Source organism: Bos taurus, chromosome 27 (genome assembly GCF_002263795.3).
Source record: "Bos taurus isolate L1 Dominette 01449 registration number 42190680 breed Hereford chromosome 27, ARS-UCD2.0, whole genome shotgun sequence".
Classification (NCBI taxonomy): domain Eukaryota; kingdom Metazoa; phylum Chordata; class Mammalia; order Artiodactyla; family Bovidae; genus Bos; species Bos taurus.
This window is the reverse complement of record NC_037354.1, coordinates 28,494,073-28,517,048: the sequence shown is the minus strand read 5'-3', so window position 1 is coordinate 28,517,048 and position 22,976 is coordinate 28,494,073. Positions and strand designations below refer to the sequence as shown.

Here is a 22,976-nt window from a genome sequence, read left to right as displayed (position 1 = left end):
TATGTTAATTTATCTACCTATCCATCCACCCATCCATCCAAAAAATTGTTTACTAAGTGACCAGTTATGTGCCTGGCATTATGCTGAGGCTTACAGATTGGGTAGCAAGAAAGTAAAAGAAGTTCCATCCCATAATCACCCTCTTCTCTGAAGCAGTAAGCGAGGTAATCTGCTGAGAGAGACAACATGATTCAAATTTTGAGAGTGGTAAGGTCTGAGTCACCTTGGAAAACAGAAAAGAAGGCTAACTGTAAAAAACAGAAGCAGGTCAGATATTGTGGCAAGTTGTATATACTCATCTGTTGCTGCTGCTGCTGCTAAGTCGCTTCAGTCGTGTCCGACTCTGTGAGACCCCATAGACGGCAGCCCAGCAGGCTCCGCTGTCCCTGGGATTCTCCAAGCAAGAACACTGGAGTGGGCTGCCATTTTCTTCTCCAATGCATGAAAGTGAAAAGTGAAAGTGAAGTCGCTCAGTCGTGTCCGACTATTAGCAACCCCATGGACTGCAGCCCACCAGGCCCCTCTGTCCATGGGATTTTCCAGGCAAGAGTACTGGAGTGGGGTGCCTTTGCCTTCTCCATATACCCATCAGTCCTTCCTTATTTGCTGTCCTCACTCTCAGGATTGTAAATCATTGTCTCCTCTTGAGAATTACATTTGGAAAGTGCAACCAATGGAAGAAGACTTTAAAACAGTCATTGGAGGGTAAATATATGCCAAGTGAAATAAGTCAGACAGAGAAAGACAAATACTGTCTGATATGACTTATATGCAGAGTCTAAAAAATACAATAAACAAATGAACATAAAAAATGCATAATATAAAAAAGAGGCAGACTCATAGCTACGGGGAACAAGCTAGCAGTTATCAGTGTGGGAGAGGATATACGGGGTAGGAAGACTAAGAGGTACAAACGGTTACGTGTGAAATAAGCTATAAGGGTATACAGTACAACACGGGGAAGATAGAGGAACTTAGCAATTATTTTATAATAATTACTAAGGGGGGATAACCTTTAAAAATTGTGGCTCACTATATTGTACGTCTGTAACTTATATATCAACTATAGTTCAATAAAAAATAAATTTAAAAAATCATTGATGACATAAGAAACTACTTTCTGTTGAGCTCTACAGAACTTGAACTCAAACAAGACTGAAGTGGGGATAGGAGGAAGAGAAGAAAACAAGAACAAATGAGATCATGAGAAGGTGAAAGTTCACATGCATATCACAGTTTCCACTTCAGATTTACTTCTCAGATCAGTGCACTTTTTCCCAGCACCAGAATTTAATCTGCAACATCGGGTGATCCATTTCATTCTGCTGTGTGGCTTGACTCTGGCCATGATGAATCCCACCCATTCAAATGATGTTTCCAGGAAGCCCATGAATCTAAGAACTTTAACCTATAAACAGTATGATGCCCCTCTGTTGCCTATTTCTTCTGTGAATAAGATGAGAGAAGAAGATATACCATAAACGCAGAGTTCAGCTGCTGCTGCTGCTGCTGCTGCTAAGTCGCTTCAGTCATGTCCGACTCGGTGTGACCCCATAGACGGCAGCCCAGCAGGCTCCCCCATCCCTGGGATTCTCCAGGCAAGAACACTGGAATGGGTTGCCATTTCCTTCTCCAATGCATGAAAGTGAAAAGTGAAAGTGAAGTTGCTCAGTCGTGTCTGACTCTTTGCGACCCCATGGACTGCAGCCCACCATGGGATTTTCCAGGCAAAAGTACTGGAGTAGGGTGCCATTGCCTTCTCCAACAGAGTTCAGCAGGAAAGTTTAATTTCTCTCTTTCAATGATTACTTGGGAGAAATTAAATCAGTATTTGAAAACATTGTGCATTTACAGCAAGTTCAAAATTATTCATATTAAACTGAAAAGCGAAACTTTGGTCTTTAATGACTCTTCTGCCATAGATTTTCCATATATTTCTCTCTTTTTTGGGCACTTTATTTCTATTTTTAATTGAAGGGTCATTGCTTTAGAGAATTTTGTGGTTTTCTGTCATACATCAACAAGATTTCCCATGTCTTTCTTAAAATGTGTGCTCTTTCTCAGATTTTCCAGATGTGTTCTAGATTGATTTTGCCCCTACTGCCTTTGGGAATTTCATTAATTCATTCAGTAATTGTTTGGTAAGTGTCTAGTACGTTCTAAGGGGTCACAAAGAGTGGGACATGGCTTAGCGACTGAACAACACGATATGTGCCAGGCCCTGCACAAAACTGAGAAGAGGGAAGGGACTGCAGTGGTTCCTGCTTCCAAGGTGTTATATTCTAAAAAGGAACTTCGTTTTCTTAATCCCAGTCTGGCACAAATGCCAGCACTGCAGAAGTGAGAGTCCGCAGTCTTAGAATAGATTCTATTTGTGTGGCAGACACATTGTGGAGTGATTAAAAGGAAAAAAAAAAAAAAGAGCCCAGCAAGAAATACTATTTGTTGTATAAGCATGCATAAGTTTCTCAGATTTTCCTTCACTGAGGATCCAGTTATGAAAGCGATTACCTCTGAAGAGTTTTGTTTTGATGAGTATTGGAAGAAAAATGCAGAAATTCCTTTCCAGAAAGGACCATGCCCTAGAGGCTTTGGAATTACTGTGACAATTATGCTATTAGAAAAACACAATCCATCTTTTTCATTCTCAGTCACTATTAATATCAAAACAAAACACCCATCAACCCAACTGGGCTGTAATAGAAAATTAATGGTGGGTTGATTTTTTTTTTTAAGTTTTTAAAAAAACTTTATTGCTTGATTGTTTCTGGCAGATAGAGTAAAATTAAAAAATATTCATACATTTTATTATTATCTTTTTTGGGGGCCACACCATGTAGCATGTGGGATCTTAGTTCCCCAACCAGAGACTGAAACCATGCCCCGCTGCATTGGAAGTGTGGAGTCTTTTAACTACTGGACCGCCAGGGAAGTCCCTTTTCTTGATGAAGGCTTCTTAGTTACTGATGAGGCCAATGCAGTTTTAAATTTAGGTAGACAAGTTTCCTGAATTATTCAGGAAATGTTTTAAATGCATAGAAATTCTGACATTTCAAAACATAAACATCAAAAAGAAAAAACCATATTACATACATATAGATAGAGATCTGATGATTTGATTTAAAAAAACTGGTTTCTTGTAGAAGATAGTGTAATCAATAAGGAAGTTATTTGAAGAAATAAGTATTAAACATTTTGACTAACATTAGTTCTGATAACTACCTAGTCTCTGCAAAAGCGCTGACTTGGCAAGACTAAAGAGGACCAAGTGAGTTTTACTATTCAAGTTATATGTTATTATCCTCATAAATATATCAGCTCTTCAAATATGAATGGATGATTATTAAAGAAACCAACAATAAAGTGATTAGAATTAATTTCCTTTATCAAATTAGAAACATGATTTTTCCTTTTTTCAATTAATTTTGATGAAAATATATAGAGAAACCCACTTATTCAACATCTAAATCAATTTAGATATTTTATTCTCATAATTTTATAAGTGTTTATAAGCTAAACATTGTCAGAATGTGAATGTCCAGTGATAGCATATTCAATGAAGAGAAGGATATATACTGGGGTGAAACTTTCTTATTTTATATTAACACTGTCTGAAGGTGCATTTGAAAGAACATTGCAAAAACAGTTTTCAGTTTTAAAAAATGGTGTCTCGTTTAAGTACTAATATCTTTTGTGTTCAAAAATAAAACATTAATTTTTAATCCTAAAAGTAACAACTTGAGTGTTAAAAGTATGGTACATTTCTTGCTTTGCTTTTAACTGTTTTTGGGTAATTTTTGGCTGCCCCAACCAGGGATTGGACCCACACCTCCTGCAGTGGAGGGCAGAGTCTTAACCACTGGACCACAAGGGAAATCCCCATTTTTCATTAACATAGTATTTTCCCTTCTTCATTTCAAATCCAACAGTGTGTTACACCATCAAGATACTTGGAGCATCAGGTATTATCTGTACCCAATATCTCATCTCCTTATTGTTCTTAAGGACAAGTCTGCACACACCCAAAAAGTCAATGAATTCTGTGCAAACTAAAAGACGTTCTTAAAATGAGGAGCAAATTAGATCTAATTATGGGTGATAGAATTTTGAAAGGTCCTAGATTAACATTACAAGCACTTTCCATGTTAAATTAAGCGTGTAGTTTAGTCAGCAAAGATATTCTTTTTATATATCTTGTTTATGTCTACTATAAATATCATAAGCATTCCATTAGCATCTAACCCAGTGATTAATGCATATATGATCGAGTCAGGTTCCAATCAGTGACAATAACTGCCTGCAAATATTTCCACAACTGTTCATCTCCCAACTCTTTTTCCCTGACTAACAGCGACATGCCTACCAAAGTCTAAGGGTTCATGTAGTTACAGGAAACCAGATGCATTATTTATAAGGATGCAGAAGCTAGAAAGTTCGGCTATGCTGCCTACCCCAGCAGTAGTAGGCTCTAAGCTATTGGCGACAGGAAGCTTGCCAGTGCATTAGAAGATGAGATTGAAGGGATCCCTGCCAAATAAAATAGCTAAGTAATAACAAATGGTAAAGAAGAGCCTTGGGGGTTGCAGGGAGTCCTGAGCTCACCACTGAAGCACAATTCGGATCACCAAGCTTTTGCAGTCAATGCAGAAAGAGTTGTAATCCCAATTAATTCTTTGTCTCATCTCTCTTGAGTGCTTGCTTTTTAATTACAGTTATACATTAAAAAAAATAAATAAACCAGTCAATTCTAAAGGAAGTCAACCATGAACATTCATTGGAAGGACTGTTGCTGGAGCTGAAGCTCCAATACTTTGGCCACCTGATGCGAAGAACTGACTCATTGGAAAAGACCCTGATGCTGGGGAAGATTGAAGGCAGGAGGAGAAGGGGATGACAAAGGATGAGATGGTTAGATAGCATCACTGACTCAATGGATATGAATTTGAGCAAACTCTGGGAGACACTGAAGGACAGAGGAGCCTGGTGTGGAAAAGAGCTGGACACAACTTAGTGACTGAATGACAACAAATAGAATCAGTATACAAATGAGAAAATTACAACTGCTATACATTAGGCATGGTGTACAGTATCGCGTTTCAAGTTCAGATAGAATTCATTCTGTATTTGTATAGTCCACCCTATTTATAACTCCACTTCACTGTTTTAGTGATTCTGCGCAAATTGGTATATTTTCCCTTTTTGATTTCAAAGAAAAGTAAATCTGGCCCCAAACAAAAAGCCAAAATTTTTTATTCTTCATGTATTCAAAACTGATATATTGCTACAGCGATACCTACATGACATTAAGTAGATTTTGAGGTAGTGCCATTCAAGTTTCATTTTCTGTTTAATCATTGTCAGGCACTTGGAATTTATACCACAGTGCAACAAAAGGCTGCCTGCTAAATGTTAACAGCAGCAGGGGATGAGAATGCCATCTTGCCTGGGGAGAAAAAGACCCTAAGGATGGACAAAAAAATTTCAATCTAAATACACACACAAAATTTACTGAAGGAACTGTTAAAACCAAATAACCTTCCCTATCACTCTAATATATAAACAAAAAGCTATGGTTTTTATTCTGTATCTCAAAAAAACTGAAAATTATCATCAAAATCAAGTAGTTGAAGCTACATAGCACATACTATGCTTAGTCTTATCTTGAGCAAACTGAGTTTCAGATATTTAATATTTAACAAGATACTTTTTTAGGTGGAGGAGGAATGGTTTATGGAATTCCTTCTATATTACCCATGGGCTTCACCAGTGGCACAGTGGTAAAGAACCCACCAGCCATGAGGGAGATGCGGGTTCCATCCCTGGGTCAGGAAGATCCCCGGTGAAGGAAATGGTAACCCACTCCAGTATTCTTGCCTGGAGAATCCCATGGACAGAGGAGCCTGCAGGCTACAGTCCACGGGGTCACAAAGCGTCAGACACGACCGAGCGACTGAGCATAGGATCATCAGTTCAGGTCTACATTATCCAAGTATCTAACAAATATAATTTGTTACCAAAAACCATCTAGTTTTAACTCCTTTTATCATAGTAAATGTGCATATATATTTCTGTACCTTGTTCAGGAACCCTGATCCATAGAATTGATCTGGTCCAAGTGATCTCAGTAGGGGAAAAGAGCGTATTTAAAGGTAGCTGCAATGATTATATGGCCTTAGAGACACACGATGGAGGTCACAAAAGGAACCTTCTGAAGGTTTTTTTGTTCACCTTGACCTCTACTCTCAGTGGTCAAAAAGAACAGAGGACATGGAGTCAGAGAGGCTGGCGTGGAATTTAGATATTAAAATAACCTTGACAAATACTGAGTTATCTAAGCCTCTCAGTGTCTTCATCTATCTAATGGGACAAATACTATCTGTTCTCAGATGAAAGTAGCTGACACATGGTAGGTCTTCATTAAAAAATATTATTATACTTCATTATTACCTTTTTAATAATAACAAAAGAAAAATCCACCTTTTTAATGCTGTGGCATTCCCTCACTCCCAAATGACTCTTCAGCACCACAGGGAGGAACAGCGACCAACCAGTTAACTTGTAGATTTTCAGATAATTTGCAATAATCCCATCTAAGATGAAACGGGGGCTTCCCAGGTGGCTCTAGTGGTAAACAAACTGCCTATGGATGAAGGAGATGCAAGAGACAAGGGTTTGATCCCTGGGTCAGGAAGATTCCCTGGAGTAGGAAATGGCATCCCACTCCAGTATTCTTGCCTAGGAAATTCCATGGGCAGAGGAGAGGATCCTGGCAGGCTACAGTCCACGGAGCTACAAAAAGTCGGACGTGACTAAGCACACACACACACACACACACACACACACACACACACACGAGCGCATGCACACAAGGTGAAACAGTCTTATAAATCATCATGTAAAAAACTGATCATAAATGGAAGAAACCTTCAATCTATGATTTAAGTCAATGTGATCTGTCATTGTGAATTTATTCAACCTTGATTTTTAAATATTTAAAAGTATTTAAATATTTAAATATATTTTTCACGATTGAAGGTTAGTTGGTTTTCCAATAATTACACCTACGTACAACTTTTAGAAATTATGACAATCTAACTAGAAAAATCATCTCACTATTAATGATCATTTCCATTTAAAAAAATCCTTCCTAGGAATCAGAATCGTGGTGTGTTATTGGAATGGAAACACAAACCAAAATTTATTCATTCAAGACCTTACATTCCAGTTTGGGAAGTGATGTAGACACCTGTGACAATTAAAAGTGGTAAGCTTGTTGTCTGAAGCAAGAGCAAGGAAGTCACCAAGACAGTAAGGCTGGGCATTGGAAGATAGATCTAACATATGGGTATAACAAAATACAGAGTTCACTTTTATTCTTTGATTACAAAAAGACTTTTTTTTCCCTTACAATTTCAAACATCCTTTTTTTTTGACACTTAAAACTTGTTTTATTAAAAACATTTTTTGTTAAAGAGACTGCCTAAAAATGTCTGAAATTTGCCTTTAATAAAATTATAAAGAAAGTTTGGGGATGGTTTGTGTGTTTTTAAAACACTCAAAATTTTTTTTCTTCTTCATTCTTACTTTCTTCTTCTTCTTCTTTTTTTTTTTTCATTCTTTAATAAAATATACCAAGGTCTGCACCTCTTCTAAAAACGTGGGAGAGAATGACCTTTTAAAAATTATGTAGACTATAGCTGACCCTATTCTTCATGAAGTCTCTACCAGAAACTTCAGTTAGACTTATCCTTGATACCCTTTTTACCCAAAAGGTCACAGCCAACATTCTAGAAATTTAAAAAAAAAAGAGCAGAAAAATTTGCCATAATACTTGTTCCTATGTGTACACACGGAGTGGATGTGATGTTTCATTCCTATTTTTGTACTAAGCTTAACAATTTTAAATCTCAGTTCCCTTTACCTGCACCGTAAAGACACTTTTAAAGGCTCGAATAAACCGCTTATGTGCCCTTGAGCTACCTATTTTCTTCCTAAAGCTTATCTTGCTTTCACACAGCCTCATTTGCACATACAAGCTAATTCTCCTGCCCCCATGATCTATTCATTCTAAAACATACCCAAGGACTCTTTGTGTGGTTTATTTTTTTGCAGATAGCTTGAGTGAACAAAGATGTATTTCTGCTTTGGAGCATTAGGGACATGAAATTAAGAAGCTTCTACAAGGAGAGAAGAGGAAAAAATTCATCTAGGTCAACTAGAGGGAAATGTACATAATTTATAAAAAATCTATTATGGCCACTTAATTTTTTTCTCAGGTATATGTAAAGTTACTCTTCTTTATATTCCCTTCATATCATACTTTACCATAAAAATATCCTGTCTGACAAGGTGGGTTCCTCCGGGCACATTTTATCAGAAGGAGGATATGTTAGATTTTACAGCATTAAAAAAAATAAATGTAGCAGCTTCCTTCTTTCTTATAGCTCTGTAGGCTGAGAATTATAAATAATTATGACTTGTTCTCAAAGTTACCTTATTTTTGAATGACACAGATTTCTGCAGGTTGACAAAATGTATCTCTGAGTAAAAATGCAAGACAACAGTTGTACAGAACATTATAAAAAATTTAACATATTATCTCCTGTAGATTATTCTGTTAATATATCTTTCTTCCTATATGGGGAATTTATAGTTAAAAACTTGATCAAATGACCAGAAGCTTGTCAATTAATCACTGTTCTTAAGAAATGAAGTTTAATAAAATTGAGAGAGAAATCATCTTAAAGGATAATTTTACTTTTCAATATTTAATAAGCAATAATTTGAATTAATTTACTATTTTAATTTACTAGAGTATCACTCCATTATAACTAAGATACATTTTAAAGTTTGCCATTTCTGATACCTTTGGACCAATTAAATGGCCAATTTATTTCCTTTAGGAAATAAAAATAAAAAACAAACTTTACCTAATGAAAATAAAATTCAAGAAGCTCCAAGCTTTCCATATACATTTCTGCTGCTGCTAAGTCACTGCAGTCGTGTCTGACCCTGTGCGACCCCATAGACGGCAGCCACCAGGCTCCCCCGTCCCTGGGATTCTCCAGACAAGAACACTGGAGTGGGTTGCCATTTCCTTCTCCAATGCATGAAAGTGAAAAGTGAAAGTGAAGTCGCTCAGTCGTGTCCGACTCTTAGCGACCCCATGGACTGCAGCTTACCAGGCTCCTCCGTCCATGGGATTTTCCAGGCAAGAGTGCTGGAGTGGGGTGCCATTGCATTTCTAGGCCACCTAATAAAAAATATCTCCTTAGATATATCACGTATCTTTGTAAGTCCATTTGTGTATCATGGAAAAGTTTCTGATAATCAAAGAGTAATCTCACTGCAGTTAAACTCCTCTAAAATACCCAGTTAAATTTCTAAGTTCTTTAGAAACTCTCCAAACTTCTTTCAGAATCCTACATTGTATGACATAATTTCTGATGCCTCTTAATCTTAGACTCCTACTTTTTATTTTATTTTTTAACTTTACAATATTGTATTGGTTTTGCCATATATCAAAATGAATCCGCCACAGGTATACATGTGTTCCCCATCCTGAACCCTCCTCCCTCCTCCTACTTTTAGTGGCAAATGATAGATTCTCATCATCTTTTTAAATGAGATAAATGCCAGAATTCTGACTTCTTGGTAAAATGACAAAACTTTAAATATGAGGCAGAAACAACAATTGACTACTTAAAAAAAAAGACAACAGTAAAACAAATCACTACCCAAACAATACTTCGTTTTAAACAATACTTACCACAGAGTGAATAAACATGTTCTATCTGAAGCAATATTATTTAAAAAAATAACTTGATTTAAAGCAAATCACTGCCCAAACGACACTTCATTTTAAAACACAGAATGAATAAACATATTCTATCTGAAGCAATATTATTTAAAAAATAACTCGATTTAAAAGTCTGTGCCCCATGTTCTACTTTGTACTGGTGCACTGGGATGACCCAGAGGGATGGTATGGGGAGGGAGGTGGGAGCAGGGCTCAGGATGGGGAACACATGTACACCTGTGGCGGATTCATGCTGATGTATGGCAAAACAATACAATATTGTTAAGTAATTAGCCTCTAATTAAAATAAATAAATTAAAAAAAAAAGAAAAAATAGTAAATAAAAAAAGAAAAAATAAAAAAGTAAAAGTCTGCACCCCACGTTCTACTTTGTTATACCATGTATTTTCACATCCAAAGAGCACAGTTAGCCGCAAATAAGCTCTTCTACTTTACTGCAAACTCCTTCAGCCCCAGGACTATTCTATACCCACCTCTCCCACCCACCTCCTCCACCAAGAAACACACATCACAGTTCCTAGCACTGTGCTGGGACAGAGTAGGAACTGGGTTATTGACTATTTGTTTATTTTAATTAAAGGGAGGTCAGTCCTCAGTGGTCTAAGAATCAAATAGTAGAAACAGGCCCATCAAATCTGCATCGTAAATTTACCACTTACTTGCTGTCTGACCTTAGTAGACACTTAGCTTATCCCTATCTATATATTATTATTCTTACTATTAAAATGGAAATATTAATAGCTCCCAAATTTCTTTTAAAACTTAAAAGAAAAACTGATGAAACAGTTTATCATTACAGATGAAAGTTCCTTTATTTAACAAAGCCAGTCTGTCCTTCCTTCTTGCTCCCTCTCTTCATGTCATGTTTTACAAGGCTTGAAGAAGAGGTTCTGGAATACCTGAGCAAAAACCAGAACAACAGCTCATGTTTGATGAGCTAACCCAATCTAAATACCCAATCTCCTAAAAAGAGACAGTTATGGACTTGAAGGAAGATGGACACAGCTTTAGGCTACAACCCACACTGGCCCATGTTATCGGTTTTTAAGATTTTGTTGACCTCTGACAGAGATAAAATGGAAAGCGCCATTCCAGCATTTCTTTTATGATTAGTTGACCTATGTATCCACAGCCTCTCTATTAAAGAAATGAAGTAAGTACCCAAGCAATGGCTACGCTAGAGGCATTATAGTAAGAATAAGGCAGAGAACCGTGGGAGATGCTCACGGACGAACTACTAGAGACATTATTCCCTCTGGGTTTTAGTCTAACATCTATGAGGTTGATAAAGCCTCAATCAGTGTGAGTTCACACTTTTCAAAAGACCTGCTGACTGTTCTATGCAATCTTAAATGGAATGGACTAAGCATGCTTCTTTTCCTTTTCTTACTGGAAAAAAAAGAAAATCCTAATCAACATGCAACTACTCTAGTGAAAGAAACTAGTAATTTCTCAAAATCTACTTAATCATAGGTTTAAAAAAAAATCTGAAGTACTTTCTGGCTTTTAACTCTAAAGTCTGAACATTTTACTGATTTGAAAATGCTTCCCATGCGTTCAGGTTTGAAAACTGTAACCCATTTTTCTACTCTTTTCTACTTTCTTCAGAAGAGGCTAAAACAGTTTTGAAATTAAAAGAGGGCATTCCTAAGAATGATGATAGCTCTTAGGTACTAATAGAGTCCTTTAAAAATGATATTTCAGTTGTCTTCAATTTTTTAACTCATTATTTTCTTCATAATGGTAAATTTGTTTTAATTTTGTTTGCCCAATTAAATAATTTTCAATAACATTTATTGCTAACTTTCCTTTAAAATTCTCTCTCTCTTTTTTTTTTTTTTGAGCCCTATTTCCTGACTCTTCTAAATTTGTCTGCTCATCAGCTATAGAGGACCATGTTGGTTTGGCCTGGCTGGTCCACTTTCTCCATGTTTAGGTACAGAACCCTCCTCTCTATAGTGAACCCACAGCGTGCAGTTAGTTCCCAAGGGACTGAGCCCATCTGTCCCACTAACCCAAACACACACACAGCAGTGGATATCTGACCCAGCCCCCACCCAATTGGAGTCATTAATCTCCTTGGGATACAGTCATTATTTTAGGGGTAAGTATATGAAGCAAGCAGAGCCAATCAGATTCTTCCTTAAAATCTGGTATTCGCATAAGAAGTGGATTTTCTCTTCTTAGATTATGAACCAAGAGGAAAGAGGCCTCAAGATATGAGCAGCTATACCCCTATCAGACAGAGAAAACCCACTAAGAACAAAGCCAACATTTGTAGAGAAGCAAAGCATAAAGACTGAGAAACTGTCATATCATATCATTTGAGCCTCTGGATCAAATTGGGCCAGTTTTATGAGCCAGTACACTTCATTTATATTTAAGCTCTTTGCAGTTGAATTTCTATCACCTGCAGCTGAGAAACTTCTAGTTGAATCACCATCCATATTTCTTACTGCTTTATGACGTTGTTCTTAACCCTTCCTGTACCTATTGCTCCTTTTTGAGGGGTGGGGGTACTGCTTCCTATAGCATGCAGGTCTTTTAATAATAGATAGGCCCCTCTTCCCATTTTTTTCCCCCTCTTCCCATTTTTAAAAGATCCCTAGACAACTTGAAAAAAAAGTGAAGACTGAAGAAATCCACCAGGTCAATCATTTACTTTGATAAGCAAACATCAAAATCCTGCTAGCTCTGTTTTCCTTGATGTTTTCTTTGTGCCTCTCTGACTCCATTCTCTTGTCTTCATGTCACCACTTAATTTTCCTTTAATTTTTACATATAATCCACTTCACTGCTCTATTCCTAATGATTAAAAACACTTAATTATAGTTTTAATTCTTCTCTAAAAGCAAGAAAAATAGAGATGTCCTTCCTCTCCCAGCTGATAAAAAGATGGAGGATCTTTTCTAATGTTCAAGGGAATATTCTAATAAAAAGCCCCCCAAAGAATGAAATACAGGAAAATAATTGCTTTGGGGCTGATAATTTTATACTAACAAATATAGCTATCATACAAATTATATCTAGGATTTATGACATTATGCAAGGCTTCCCAGATAGCTCAGTTGGAAAAGAATCTGTGTGCAGTGCAGGAGACCCAGGTTTGATTCCTGGGTTGGGAAGATCCCCTGGAGAAGGGAAAGGTTGCCCACTCCAGAATTCTGGCCTGGAGAATTCCATGGACTGTATAGTCCATGGGGTCATAAAGAGCCGGACATGACCGAGGGACTTTCACATCACATGCAGGAGGTTAAACAGTAATCATCCTAGAATAAGGTTACCCATCTACCCCCAACATCAACAACCACTGGGGAAGATTTCCCTGTTTGTTGAAAATCCGATTCCTACTAGCACAATGGCTCTTAATCCCACTTCTGTAAATAGCAATGTTTTGAAACAGGTTAATTCTCAAAGTCAAAGAGCAAGTCATTGGAATGATTCTAGGCTGTTTTCTGTCTCCTTTATAGTATTAAAACTTTGAATTATGTTGCTAGTAACTCAGCACTTTCCTGTCCATTTCATTATGTAGGAGATTGTAGAGAGTATATTATTTCACCAAAAAGTTGACTCTGAGATAATTGGTATAAGTGTGATTATACACCTAGACTCCATTTTGATGCTTTTTTAAAAGAAGCTCTCTTTTTCCCTTTTTTAAAGAAGTTCAAGTTACACAGATAGACCTAGAGACTGTCACACTGAGTGAAGCTAGTCAGACAGAGAAAGACAAATATCATATGATATCGCTTACATGTGGAATCTGAGACAGTATAAGAGAACTCATCTACAAAACTGAAATGGAGTTACAGATATAGAAAATAAACGTATGGTTATCAAGGGGTAAGGGGTGGGGAGGGATCAACCGGAAGGCTGTGAATGACATACACACTATTATATATAAAATAAGTGACTAATAAGGATCTACTGTATGGCACTTGATACTTCACAATACTCTGTAATAACCTATATGGTAGAAGAATCTAAAAAAAGTGCATATATGTGTAACAGATTCACTTTGCTGTACAACTGAAAATACCTCAATAAAAATTTAAAACTTTTAACTATTAAAAAAAAAAAAAGAAGTTCAAGGTAGTTGCATGGATCCTGTAAGACTTTTTAATTTAAAAAAACAACATGATTTAAATCAGATGATTCAGGCTTAAATTTCTGTTTTACCACTTACATAGTTTTTGAATTTGGATATGTCAGAAATTTCTGAGTCTCAAGTTCCTTATCTAACAAATGGGATGAAATCTAAGTCATAGAATTATTGAATTTATTGTGTGAATAAATGACTCAATATATGAAAATATATCTTATAAAATTTACAGTATGATACAAAAATCAGTTATTTATATATACACAGTACACACATATTTGTATGGGTCAAAAGAATAATTTTGTAACAGATTAATTTCAACAGAATACAAAGGGTAAGGATAATTTAGTTATAAGCTCGATGAAACGTTTTATCAAGTAGTGGAATGCAATGAGGGACACTGAATGCCTTTAGAAAGGCAGAACTGAGGAATGATATTCCAGTTGCAGGGAGTACAAGGGAAAGTTGTAAGGGAAAATGTAAGACATGTTCACATAGAAAATGAAAGAAGTGAGCATGAAGGTAAGAATATTAACACTGACATACAAGCCCTGACTTTTTCCCAAGTCCCTCTGTTGCCCTAAAAATCTGCAACTCACTCTCCAGGCAAGGAGGAAAGTGGAGGTAATACCAGTTGGGCAATCTCCTTTGAAAGTTTTTCTTTTATTGCCAAAGAGCATGCAATTTTTTTGTCATTCTCCTAAGACACAGAATTACCACACCCTTGAAAATACCATGTTTATAGAAATCTGGAAGCACAGTTTGCATTCAATCAGAAGTAGCTCTTCAACCATCACAGGACAGAGTTCATATTTGGTACCAAAAAAGATCTGAAGTTGGAATGACATTTTTTTTCCAGCTGAGAATCATTTAGCAAAGGTCTGGGCAGTTCTGTCTACATTTAGAGTAGGTCAGTCAGTTATAGATGAAGGGGGAAGTAAGAACCGTAGCTCTGAAGCTCACGAATGGACCAGTAGACCTGGTCCAATCTATTCAATCCAGCGCACCAAGCTGTCTCCCAGGGAACATGCTGTAAATCTCATTATAACAGAAATGTTTCTGCAGACAAAAGGCATTCTTCCTTCAGCTAGCTTTTTTAGGTGCCAAATTAAAGACTGAGTTGTTCATTTCATTCAGAGATTTCAAAGAGGACTTCCTGGATAAGTTCCTTTCCAGTGCAGTCTTAGCTAAGAATATATATTATTTTGGAAAAGACAGTGATTTCTTGGCATAGAACTTCCAACATCACCATTTAGACTGAAAAATCATTAACTCCTTCCTGCTCCAACAATAAGGATAATTTCTTATGTTGCTCAAATAAAATGGAAGGACTCCCTTCATTTCTATTTTCTTCAGAGACATGTGCATTGTTCAAGTACTGGCTCTCTTCTGTCTACAGGGGAAGACCATCTAAGTGCTAAACGATTCACATTCATTCGTTCATATTAGGCTTCTCAGTATAGTTTCAGATAAACATGATTATACAGACACAGTGACTGAGCCTTAAGGACACTGAATCACTTGCCTAAGAATACACAGTAATTAACAGCACTGGTATTTAGACTTAAGAACATGAGTCCATCTGATGTCTGTGTTCTTTTCATTTCCCTTCACCACCCTTTGATGGGTAACATAAAGATTACATGGGCTCAGCTGGTTCAAGGCAACGCATTTACTTTAATCTACTACACATACTTTCAATCCACTTTGTATCAGTGACAACTTTTCCACCCATTCACAGAATCTCATTCCTTTCCATATTAAAGTCTTCTTTTTTTTTTTTTTTTTAAAGGCAACAAAATGTCATGTGTTACAACAGGCTAGCATACTGCCTGGGTTTGAATCTTGCTTGAGAAACTTTAGAGAAAATACATCAGTTTCATCATCTGAGAAATGGAACAAGGTTTTATGAGAACCATGAACCATGTAAATCACCTTATACGCTGCCTGGCATGCAGTGAGCCTTCAATAAAGGTTTGCTATTACTATTACTATGATTCGAAACATATATTACTATTTAAGACTGTTTTCCAGAAAGTTCTCTTTATTTTCTTTCTTGTTATTATTCATTAGACTTTCTATTTTTGTTTCTCTCATTTTTATATTCAATTGGAATGGATGGGACTTAATTCAGTAAAGTGGTTGGTATAACAATTATATTTTTTATAGCATTTGACAAAATCGTCTGCAAAATGGGGTCACCAGCAGCTGGCAATTCAGAGAGAAATCGTTAAGGTTTGTCCTAAACAATCAATTTACTTTTTTGCTGATGCTGTGTAAAAGAGGAACAAGATAGTCCTACTGACTTTTGCAAATTTGAAGCTCTTCTTTTCTACAACCTGTTACTTATGTGTAACAGGACACTCATTTAGCAAAGTATTCATATGTTTTAAGTCACAGATGCCTCCTTTACAAAAGGATAACATAAAATGAAGGAAAACAATGCTAATTCTTACCAAAAGATTATTATAAGGCACTTTAAAAGAATTATAAATGAACAACTTTAAAAAGAGTGAATGTATAATGCAAATTCACAGAGGAAGTAGTTAAAATGAGCCTTACAAAGGGAAAGATTAGTATCATATCTTTGCTATTTCACCAAATTTATGAAATGCTAGGAAAAACAAATAGAGGGCAAAAATGATAAAGTGTTTGCAGATGAAACATGAATCTCTTAAAATCTCCAGTCACATACAGGTGTTTTGCATGTCTCCTTTCTGGCTGAAACAAAGCAAAAAGAAACCTACTCAGGGCTGATTATTTCTGACCTGTGGGAACTTTTCCTGGGCCTTTGACACTTTTATATATTTTGAATTTTTAAGTCCAGGGTATTATGATTGCTGGTTCTTCAAGTTTCAGCTCCAGCCTTTACTAAACTGAGATATGCTTGCATCAGAGCCCTGCCCCAGTGCAGAATTCCACTGAATATGGCCTTTGGAGGAGCTGAGTATTGCATGCTGCTAGCATGGACCTAGGACCCTGCCACTATTGGCTTATATTTCCAAAATACAGAACATAATTTTGAGATTAAAATATGTATTCATTAAATGGATACAATATGCCAAAAAAAAAATTCATTAATCAACTCAGCAGTATTTACTGAGACCCCCCCAGGAGTGGGGAGTGACATACGGAAATGGGTCACTGAAATGTTTTAACGCAACGGTACACAAAGCCTTCTTTCTTACTTTTAAACCCTGACCAAGTATCAGGAACTAATTCTGCTGAGAGTTAAAGATCAGAGTCAAATTTCAAAATGACTTCTCTCTCCACAGTGTTGCAGTGAACAGAAATGTAAACTGAGAGATTCATTTCAGTTCCCTAAGTATTTCTTCCATTCCCAAATTACTCAGATATACTTAAGAATCACATCCATCCCATTAATGATAGGATGAAGGGTTCCAATTACAAGAGTTTCAATAACTTTTTTCAGTGAATCATGCAGGGGGGAAATGATTCCCAGACAAAATGACAGAGAGAAAATCCTAGTGTTTGCTTTTGCTTAATAAACACTCAAAAATAGAAAACAAGGCTCAATATGATTCCTCAACACTAGTTAGCTAAAATCTACATAATTATTCTAATCTTTTCCTAATGAGAATTAAATAACAAATATCCCAAACTCCCCAGAAAGGATTATCATTTTGGAGAATGCAATGCTTATCCTTAGGGGAAGTCAATCTAATCTGAGCATTTCCTTTCCTGTTTGATCTTACTAGATTATTGCCATCAATCCAGTTAAACAATGCTTTATCTAGTTAAAGTATAGTCAAAACATCATACTTCATGTAATAAAAATACACTGACATCGTATTGTGACAGTCTGGGTATCACCAACCCAAATGGATTTTAAAATCAAACTGGATATTTAGACCGATTGGCAAAACAATGGAAATTGCCTCAAGTAAGTTCAAGTATTTTATACAAGGCTGATAGAGAAAGGAAATTGTTCATTAAACACACTCTCTGGGCTAGAATAGAATAATTACAAGCTTTAAATAAAGAGCTACAATCAGGGACAGAAAGACTGTAGTTGTAAGTTTTATTTTCAAGGCCTGATAAACTCCCCTGTTGCATATCAAAATTTAATTCTAGGCTATTCACAATTTATAAGTATCAAAACTATTTTTACTAGTCCTTGCTAACTTCTTAAGTTCCCCTGATATAGCGCAAAGCACCAATCAATCTAACAGTTGTAGACCTCCACAAGCACAAAGCACATTTCACATTAAACATTTGAAAACTAATCTGAGATCTTGCCTAGGGACTTGCTTTCAAACATTTTCATAATTAGTCACTTGCTATCAAATTTGAATCAAGGGCATCTATATATAGTTTCCAAAATCCATCACAACAGACTTTATATGAGAACTGAGGAGCTTTGGAATAAAGATCCCAAACAGCTGGGTATCACGCCTTAGGCAGTTGCTGAAGGCATCACGAAACACTAAAAAAACAAAAGTAAAGAGACAAAGAACAACCGACAATGTTCTCTGTTGCTCATCCAGAACTAGGCCTCAGAATGGGTGCAATTATATTCCAACATTCACAGACATTACATTACCTTAAAACTGTATGTATGTATCTCAGGGGAAGGGGATATCTGATCAATCCCAAGCAGAGCAGGAGTTCATTTCTATTCCAAACAGCAAACACCATTCTGTTCCCAAACTTGATACCCCATTCCCCAATAAGGGTAGAGGAGAGATATGAACATGATCTTCAGAAGCAGATACTGTCTTGGGTTAAACACTAGTCAACAGAATATTTAAATATACTTACATGAAGAAGTATTTGTTCCTTCTGTTGATACTGATATTCTAATGGGAGACTCTATAAAAAATAAAAGTGGAATGAAGCTTTATTGAGTCATGCCACTTGGATTCTTAAATTAGAAATTTTGCCAGCCTTGGGTATCATCTAGAACAAGAGATCTAGAAAATGGTGCAACAGAAAAGCTGAAAGCATCTCAAAGTCAAAGGAAGGTATATGCAACATTCAAAGAATATCTGAATATTCCACAGAGGAATGTTTCTACAGTGTGGACACAAAGACTTCTGAAAGTTGCAAAAGGTACCCATCTGCAAAGATACCCCTCCACACACCAGCTGCTCTCTTCAAATTTCCTGGAACCACTACTCTGAACAGATCCACACTCCAGGTAAGACAGACAATTCCTTTTCTTAGGTTGGTCTTGATTTTAAGAAACATGAAACCAAAGAGAACACTCTCCACATTCAGAGAGAATGAAAGGCAACTTTCATGCTTAGAGGAAAAAAAGAAGGATGAAAATATTTTCAGGCAAACTGCTCTGCATAAACATTCTGGCCAAACACGATGCTGAATATAGTCCATGCAAGGTCCACTAGAGCGATTACATTAGGATCAAACAAAACGTACTAAATAAATACATAATACAATCATTGGGGTTGCACAGCAGCTTGATTCTCTTAGATGGTAAGGCTAAAGAAGGAAAACCAGTATTTAGGTAAAGCAGAGCGTAAAACATACTTCATGCAAAAAAAAAGCATGAGACCATATTTAGGTAAAGCAGAACATAAAACATATCTCATGCAAAAAAAAAAAAAGCACGAGACCTAAAGGTTTTTATGAGTAAGAACTAAGAACAACTCAGTATCAAAGAAGGATTGAAATTCAGCAACCATAAAGCTATAAAGATTCAAGTCACATAGCCGAAAATAATAGTTACAGTCATTCCAAATTCCCAAGGCAAGCAGCCCATAAATCTAAAAGCTCAGATTTGTAACAGCACCAACTGGGGTCAGAAAATGAAGTCCGTACATTAAAGAAATGTCAGAGTGAAAGGTGAGGAAATTCAGAAACTCTACAAATTTTTTCTTATCTCCATCTCTCTATATTCCTTCTCTCTCTCTCTCTCTCATTCTTTTTCTGCTACTCAGAAAAGTGAGATCCTCTTATACTCCAGGATCATACCACCTTGCAACACAAGCATAAGCCCTAAATATGGTCAAAGTGGCTAAGACATAGAGAAAGTTAGCTCTTATGATTTTGAACAATGGCTTTGAAGAGAAGAGGCTAAACTGGGGAAGGTAAGATAGAAAATGGCTGTTAAATCACATGGCCTCTGAGATTAAATATTTATTTGTAAATATGCTAAAGGTTTTGTTAACTACAGAATCACAAAGGATAAGAAAAAGTAAAAAAAAAAAAAAATTAAATTCACACCAGATGAATGACATTCACGGCTAGTGGAGAAATCAATGAATTAGGGTTATACATGGGTTAGTAGAGTTGGGTTTTCAGTAGCTAATATATGCTCAGATCACAACTGCTATCAGCAAATATTACAGGCAAGTGAGAAACAAACAAAACCAAACAAACCAAAAAGAAAAAAGCAACAGCATTTTAAAAAGTCAGGCCTATAACAGTGCTTCTGCCCAACTTCAGTGACTGACAACTGAGCATTAAGAGCCCAAAGGTCAGAGGTCAGACAGTGATACTTTATCCAGGAATGAACTGTGATGGATGAAGGAGGGCAGAGCCCACTAAGAGAAACTCCTAGAAAGATGTAAAAGCTGAAGTTACAACCCAGATATCTCCTTTCCTGGTGTAGTACTCCTTAAGTTGCATCTAGTTTTCTTTTTCTCATGCATGCCTCTCAGGTCCAAGTTCAGACACACAGCAAGAACTGTACTCCTTTAAAGAAAATCCAAAAAAGGCAGAATGAACTGGAGAAAAAATGTTGGCGCAGAAAACAGGAGCAGCTGAAACGTGGATGCAGAAGGGGTTCTGATTAGTAGAAGGAAGAGCCAGCTGTGATGCCTGTCGTTCTGGTTAGTAAAACTCGACAAGCTTATTTTCCTTACCTGAAGACACATACGCTGTCTCAGTTGAGGCTGGCATGCCAGTGGTGATCTCTGCAAAAAAGAAAAGTTGATAGGACATTACGATGTACAGTCAGGAGGCCGGGAGTCAGCTCCACAGCCTGCCTGCAAACCAAAAAATGTGTTTAAAGAAGGAAGTATTGCAAGGAGGTGATGAAAGCCCCGGCTTTATCCACACAGAGAGTGAGAAACGCGAAAAGAAGACTGTCCAAATAAGTAGTTTTTCTTTCTTGGGCCAAGAGCAGGAGATGGGCTGTGACAGAATAATTAGCAAGAAGTCCCTGCCCCCACTGGGCTCAGTGGAGAAGAATATATATAGCAAAGAGACAGCGGGCTCCTCTTCAGAAAGGAAGATAGAAATGGCCAAATCAGGAAAAATCAAAGCCGGGGGATCAAAGTTGTGGTCAATATTTTTAAATTAGGGAGCTCTGGAGAATTCCACTTCTGCCCAAATCAAAAGCAAGTAATGTTTCTAGTTGGGATTGATGAAAAACATCAGATTCTGGCATCAAATGCTACATAAAATTGCCAATGGTAATCATACAAGTGTCTGATCATTTCAGCTACTCAGGGCAGGGTACAGAGCAAGTAGGCAGCTTCCAACTCAAGGACATGCAGAATTGACCTGCACACTTCTGGACACACCATCATCATGGGAATTGTGACAGTACTGTTCAATCTTTGATGTGCTTTCTTACTGCCTTTTATGATGGCCTGAAGGATGAATATGTTGTCTAACTCTGTATTCATTCAGTCCTTCCAAAAAGAGCTGTTAAAATCTAATGTTTTCAGTAAGGCAAAGGTTTATGAAGCCTGGCAAGATGTAGAGATGCAACAGTGGGTATTATTTAACCATCACTGTGTGTATTATTATTGTCAGATGACTTAATGATATTCTATTATTCACTATTACTAACCAGGACAAAAAGAAAAGTTGAATCTGTGATATATATATATACATATATATATGTATATATATATTTTAAAAGTTACTAGATTCTACTAAAATACTATGTTGTTTAGTAGTTAAGTAGTGTCTGACTCTCTGGTGACCCCACGGACTGTAGTCTGCCAGGCTCCTCTGCACTAAAATCCTAAGTATGTCATATATTATCATTTTATGTTGGAATTAATAGCCTGTTAATCATGTAGTTGGAAAAGTTCATGACCAATAGAATCATCTTTAAATACAGATATGACCACTTAGGGTTTCCTTGTTAGAACTAGACTAGTAGGTAAGATGAATTAATTTAAGTGGCAATATTACTTCAAGTTCAGAGGCTCTAAGGATAAATGGTTTGTGGAATTGGAAAAAAAAAATGGCTTCTGAGATTCAGTAGGTATGTTTAAGAATAAGCATCAAGTTAAATGAGTATATATAAACATCAGAAATACATCTTTAGTAAGACCAATTATATTTTCTCTCTTGCAAATTAATACGGACGGTCCTCTCGAATGAGGCATTAGGAAGACACACCACTCAAGGTGCAAGATTATCAAGCCACCAGTGGCCTATATCAGCTCTTACACCTACTGAAAATGGGACACAGTGAAAGGAATCTGTATGTGAGGATGTATAATGTTCTTGGGACATTCTCAAGCAACAACCACTAAAGAGGATATTCCAGGGGTTTTGTTTTTTTGTTTTTTTCAGTCAAGCCATGTAGAAGGTGAGACCTTAGTTCCCCAACCAGGGATGGAACCCATGTCCTCTGCATTGGAAGAACAGTCTTAACCACTGGACCACCAGGGAATCATGAACCCTGGACAGGAAAGCCATTGGCTTTATCCTCTTTAGAGTTAGCCTACTGGCATTGGATATAAAAGACGGGGTCTGTAAAATCACTCTTTCTTGGAAATTTATTTCTTGGCTCTGTAGAAATGGTTTTATTAGATGTCCTGTATCATTTCATAATATACTGATGGACTAAAAGATATAAGTGATATATAATATCAGTCAATTATGTTGAACTGACATGTCTGCCGTATTGTGTTTGTCATTAGCCTGAATAGGAAGGCCTTTAAAATTGATTTTTTATGAAAGCCTTTGAATACATCTTGCTTGGTATTATAATCATTCAGTAAAATATTTAATCAGCACTAAGTGTGAACTAGACCCTGTTGCTAAGCCCTAGCAAGCAATCATCCCAGGTAGAGTTAAACCCTTAGTAAAACTGCCATATTGCACGTC

General features: G+C 36.7%; 1 protein-coding gene across 10 annotated transcripts in view; it reads right to left on the bottom strand.

Moving 5' to 3' along the window:
- NRG1 (neuregulin 1) overlaps window positions 1–22,976 on the bottom strand; it is a 233,943-nt gene that overhangs the window by 138,047 nt on the left and 72,920 nt on the right. For 7 of the 10 annotated variants that reach the window (XM_005226079.5, NM_174128.3, XM_005226080.5 and 4 more), the window contains exons 4-5: window positions 20,768–20,818; window positions 18,702–18,752 (exon numbers count right to left, since the gene is read on the bottom strand). The exons of the other annotated variants lie outside the window; for them this stretch is intronic. In XM_005226079.5, coding sequence (XP_005226136.1) covers window positions 18,702–18,752; window positions 20,768–20,818 — 102 coding nt within the window. The remainder of the gene's footprint in view (window positions 1–18,701; window positions 18,753–20,767; window positions 20,819–22,976) is intronic. 10 annotated transcript variants of the gene reach the window in all.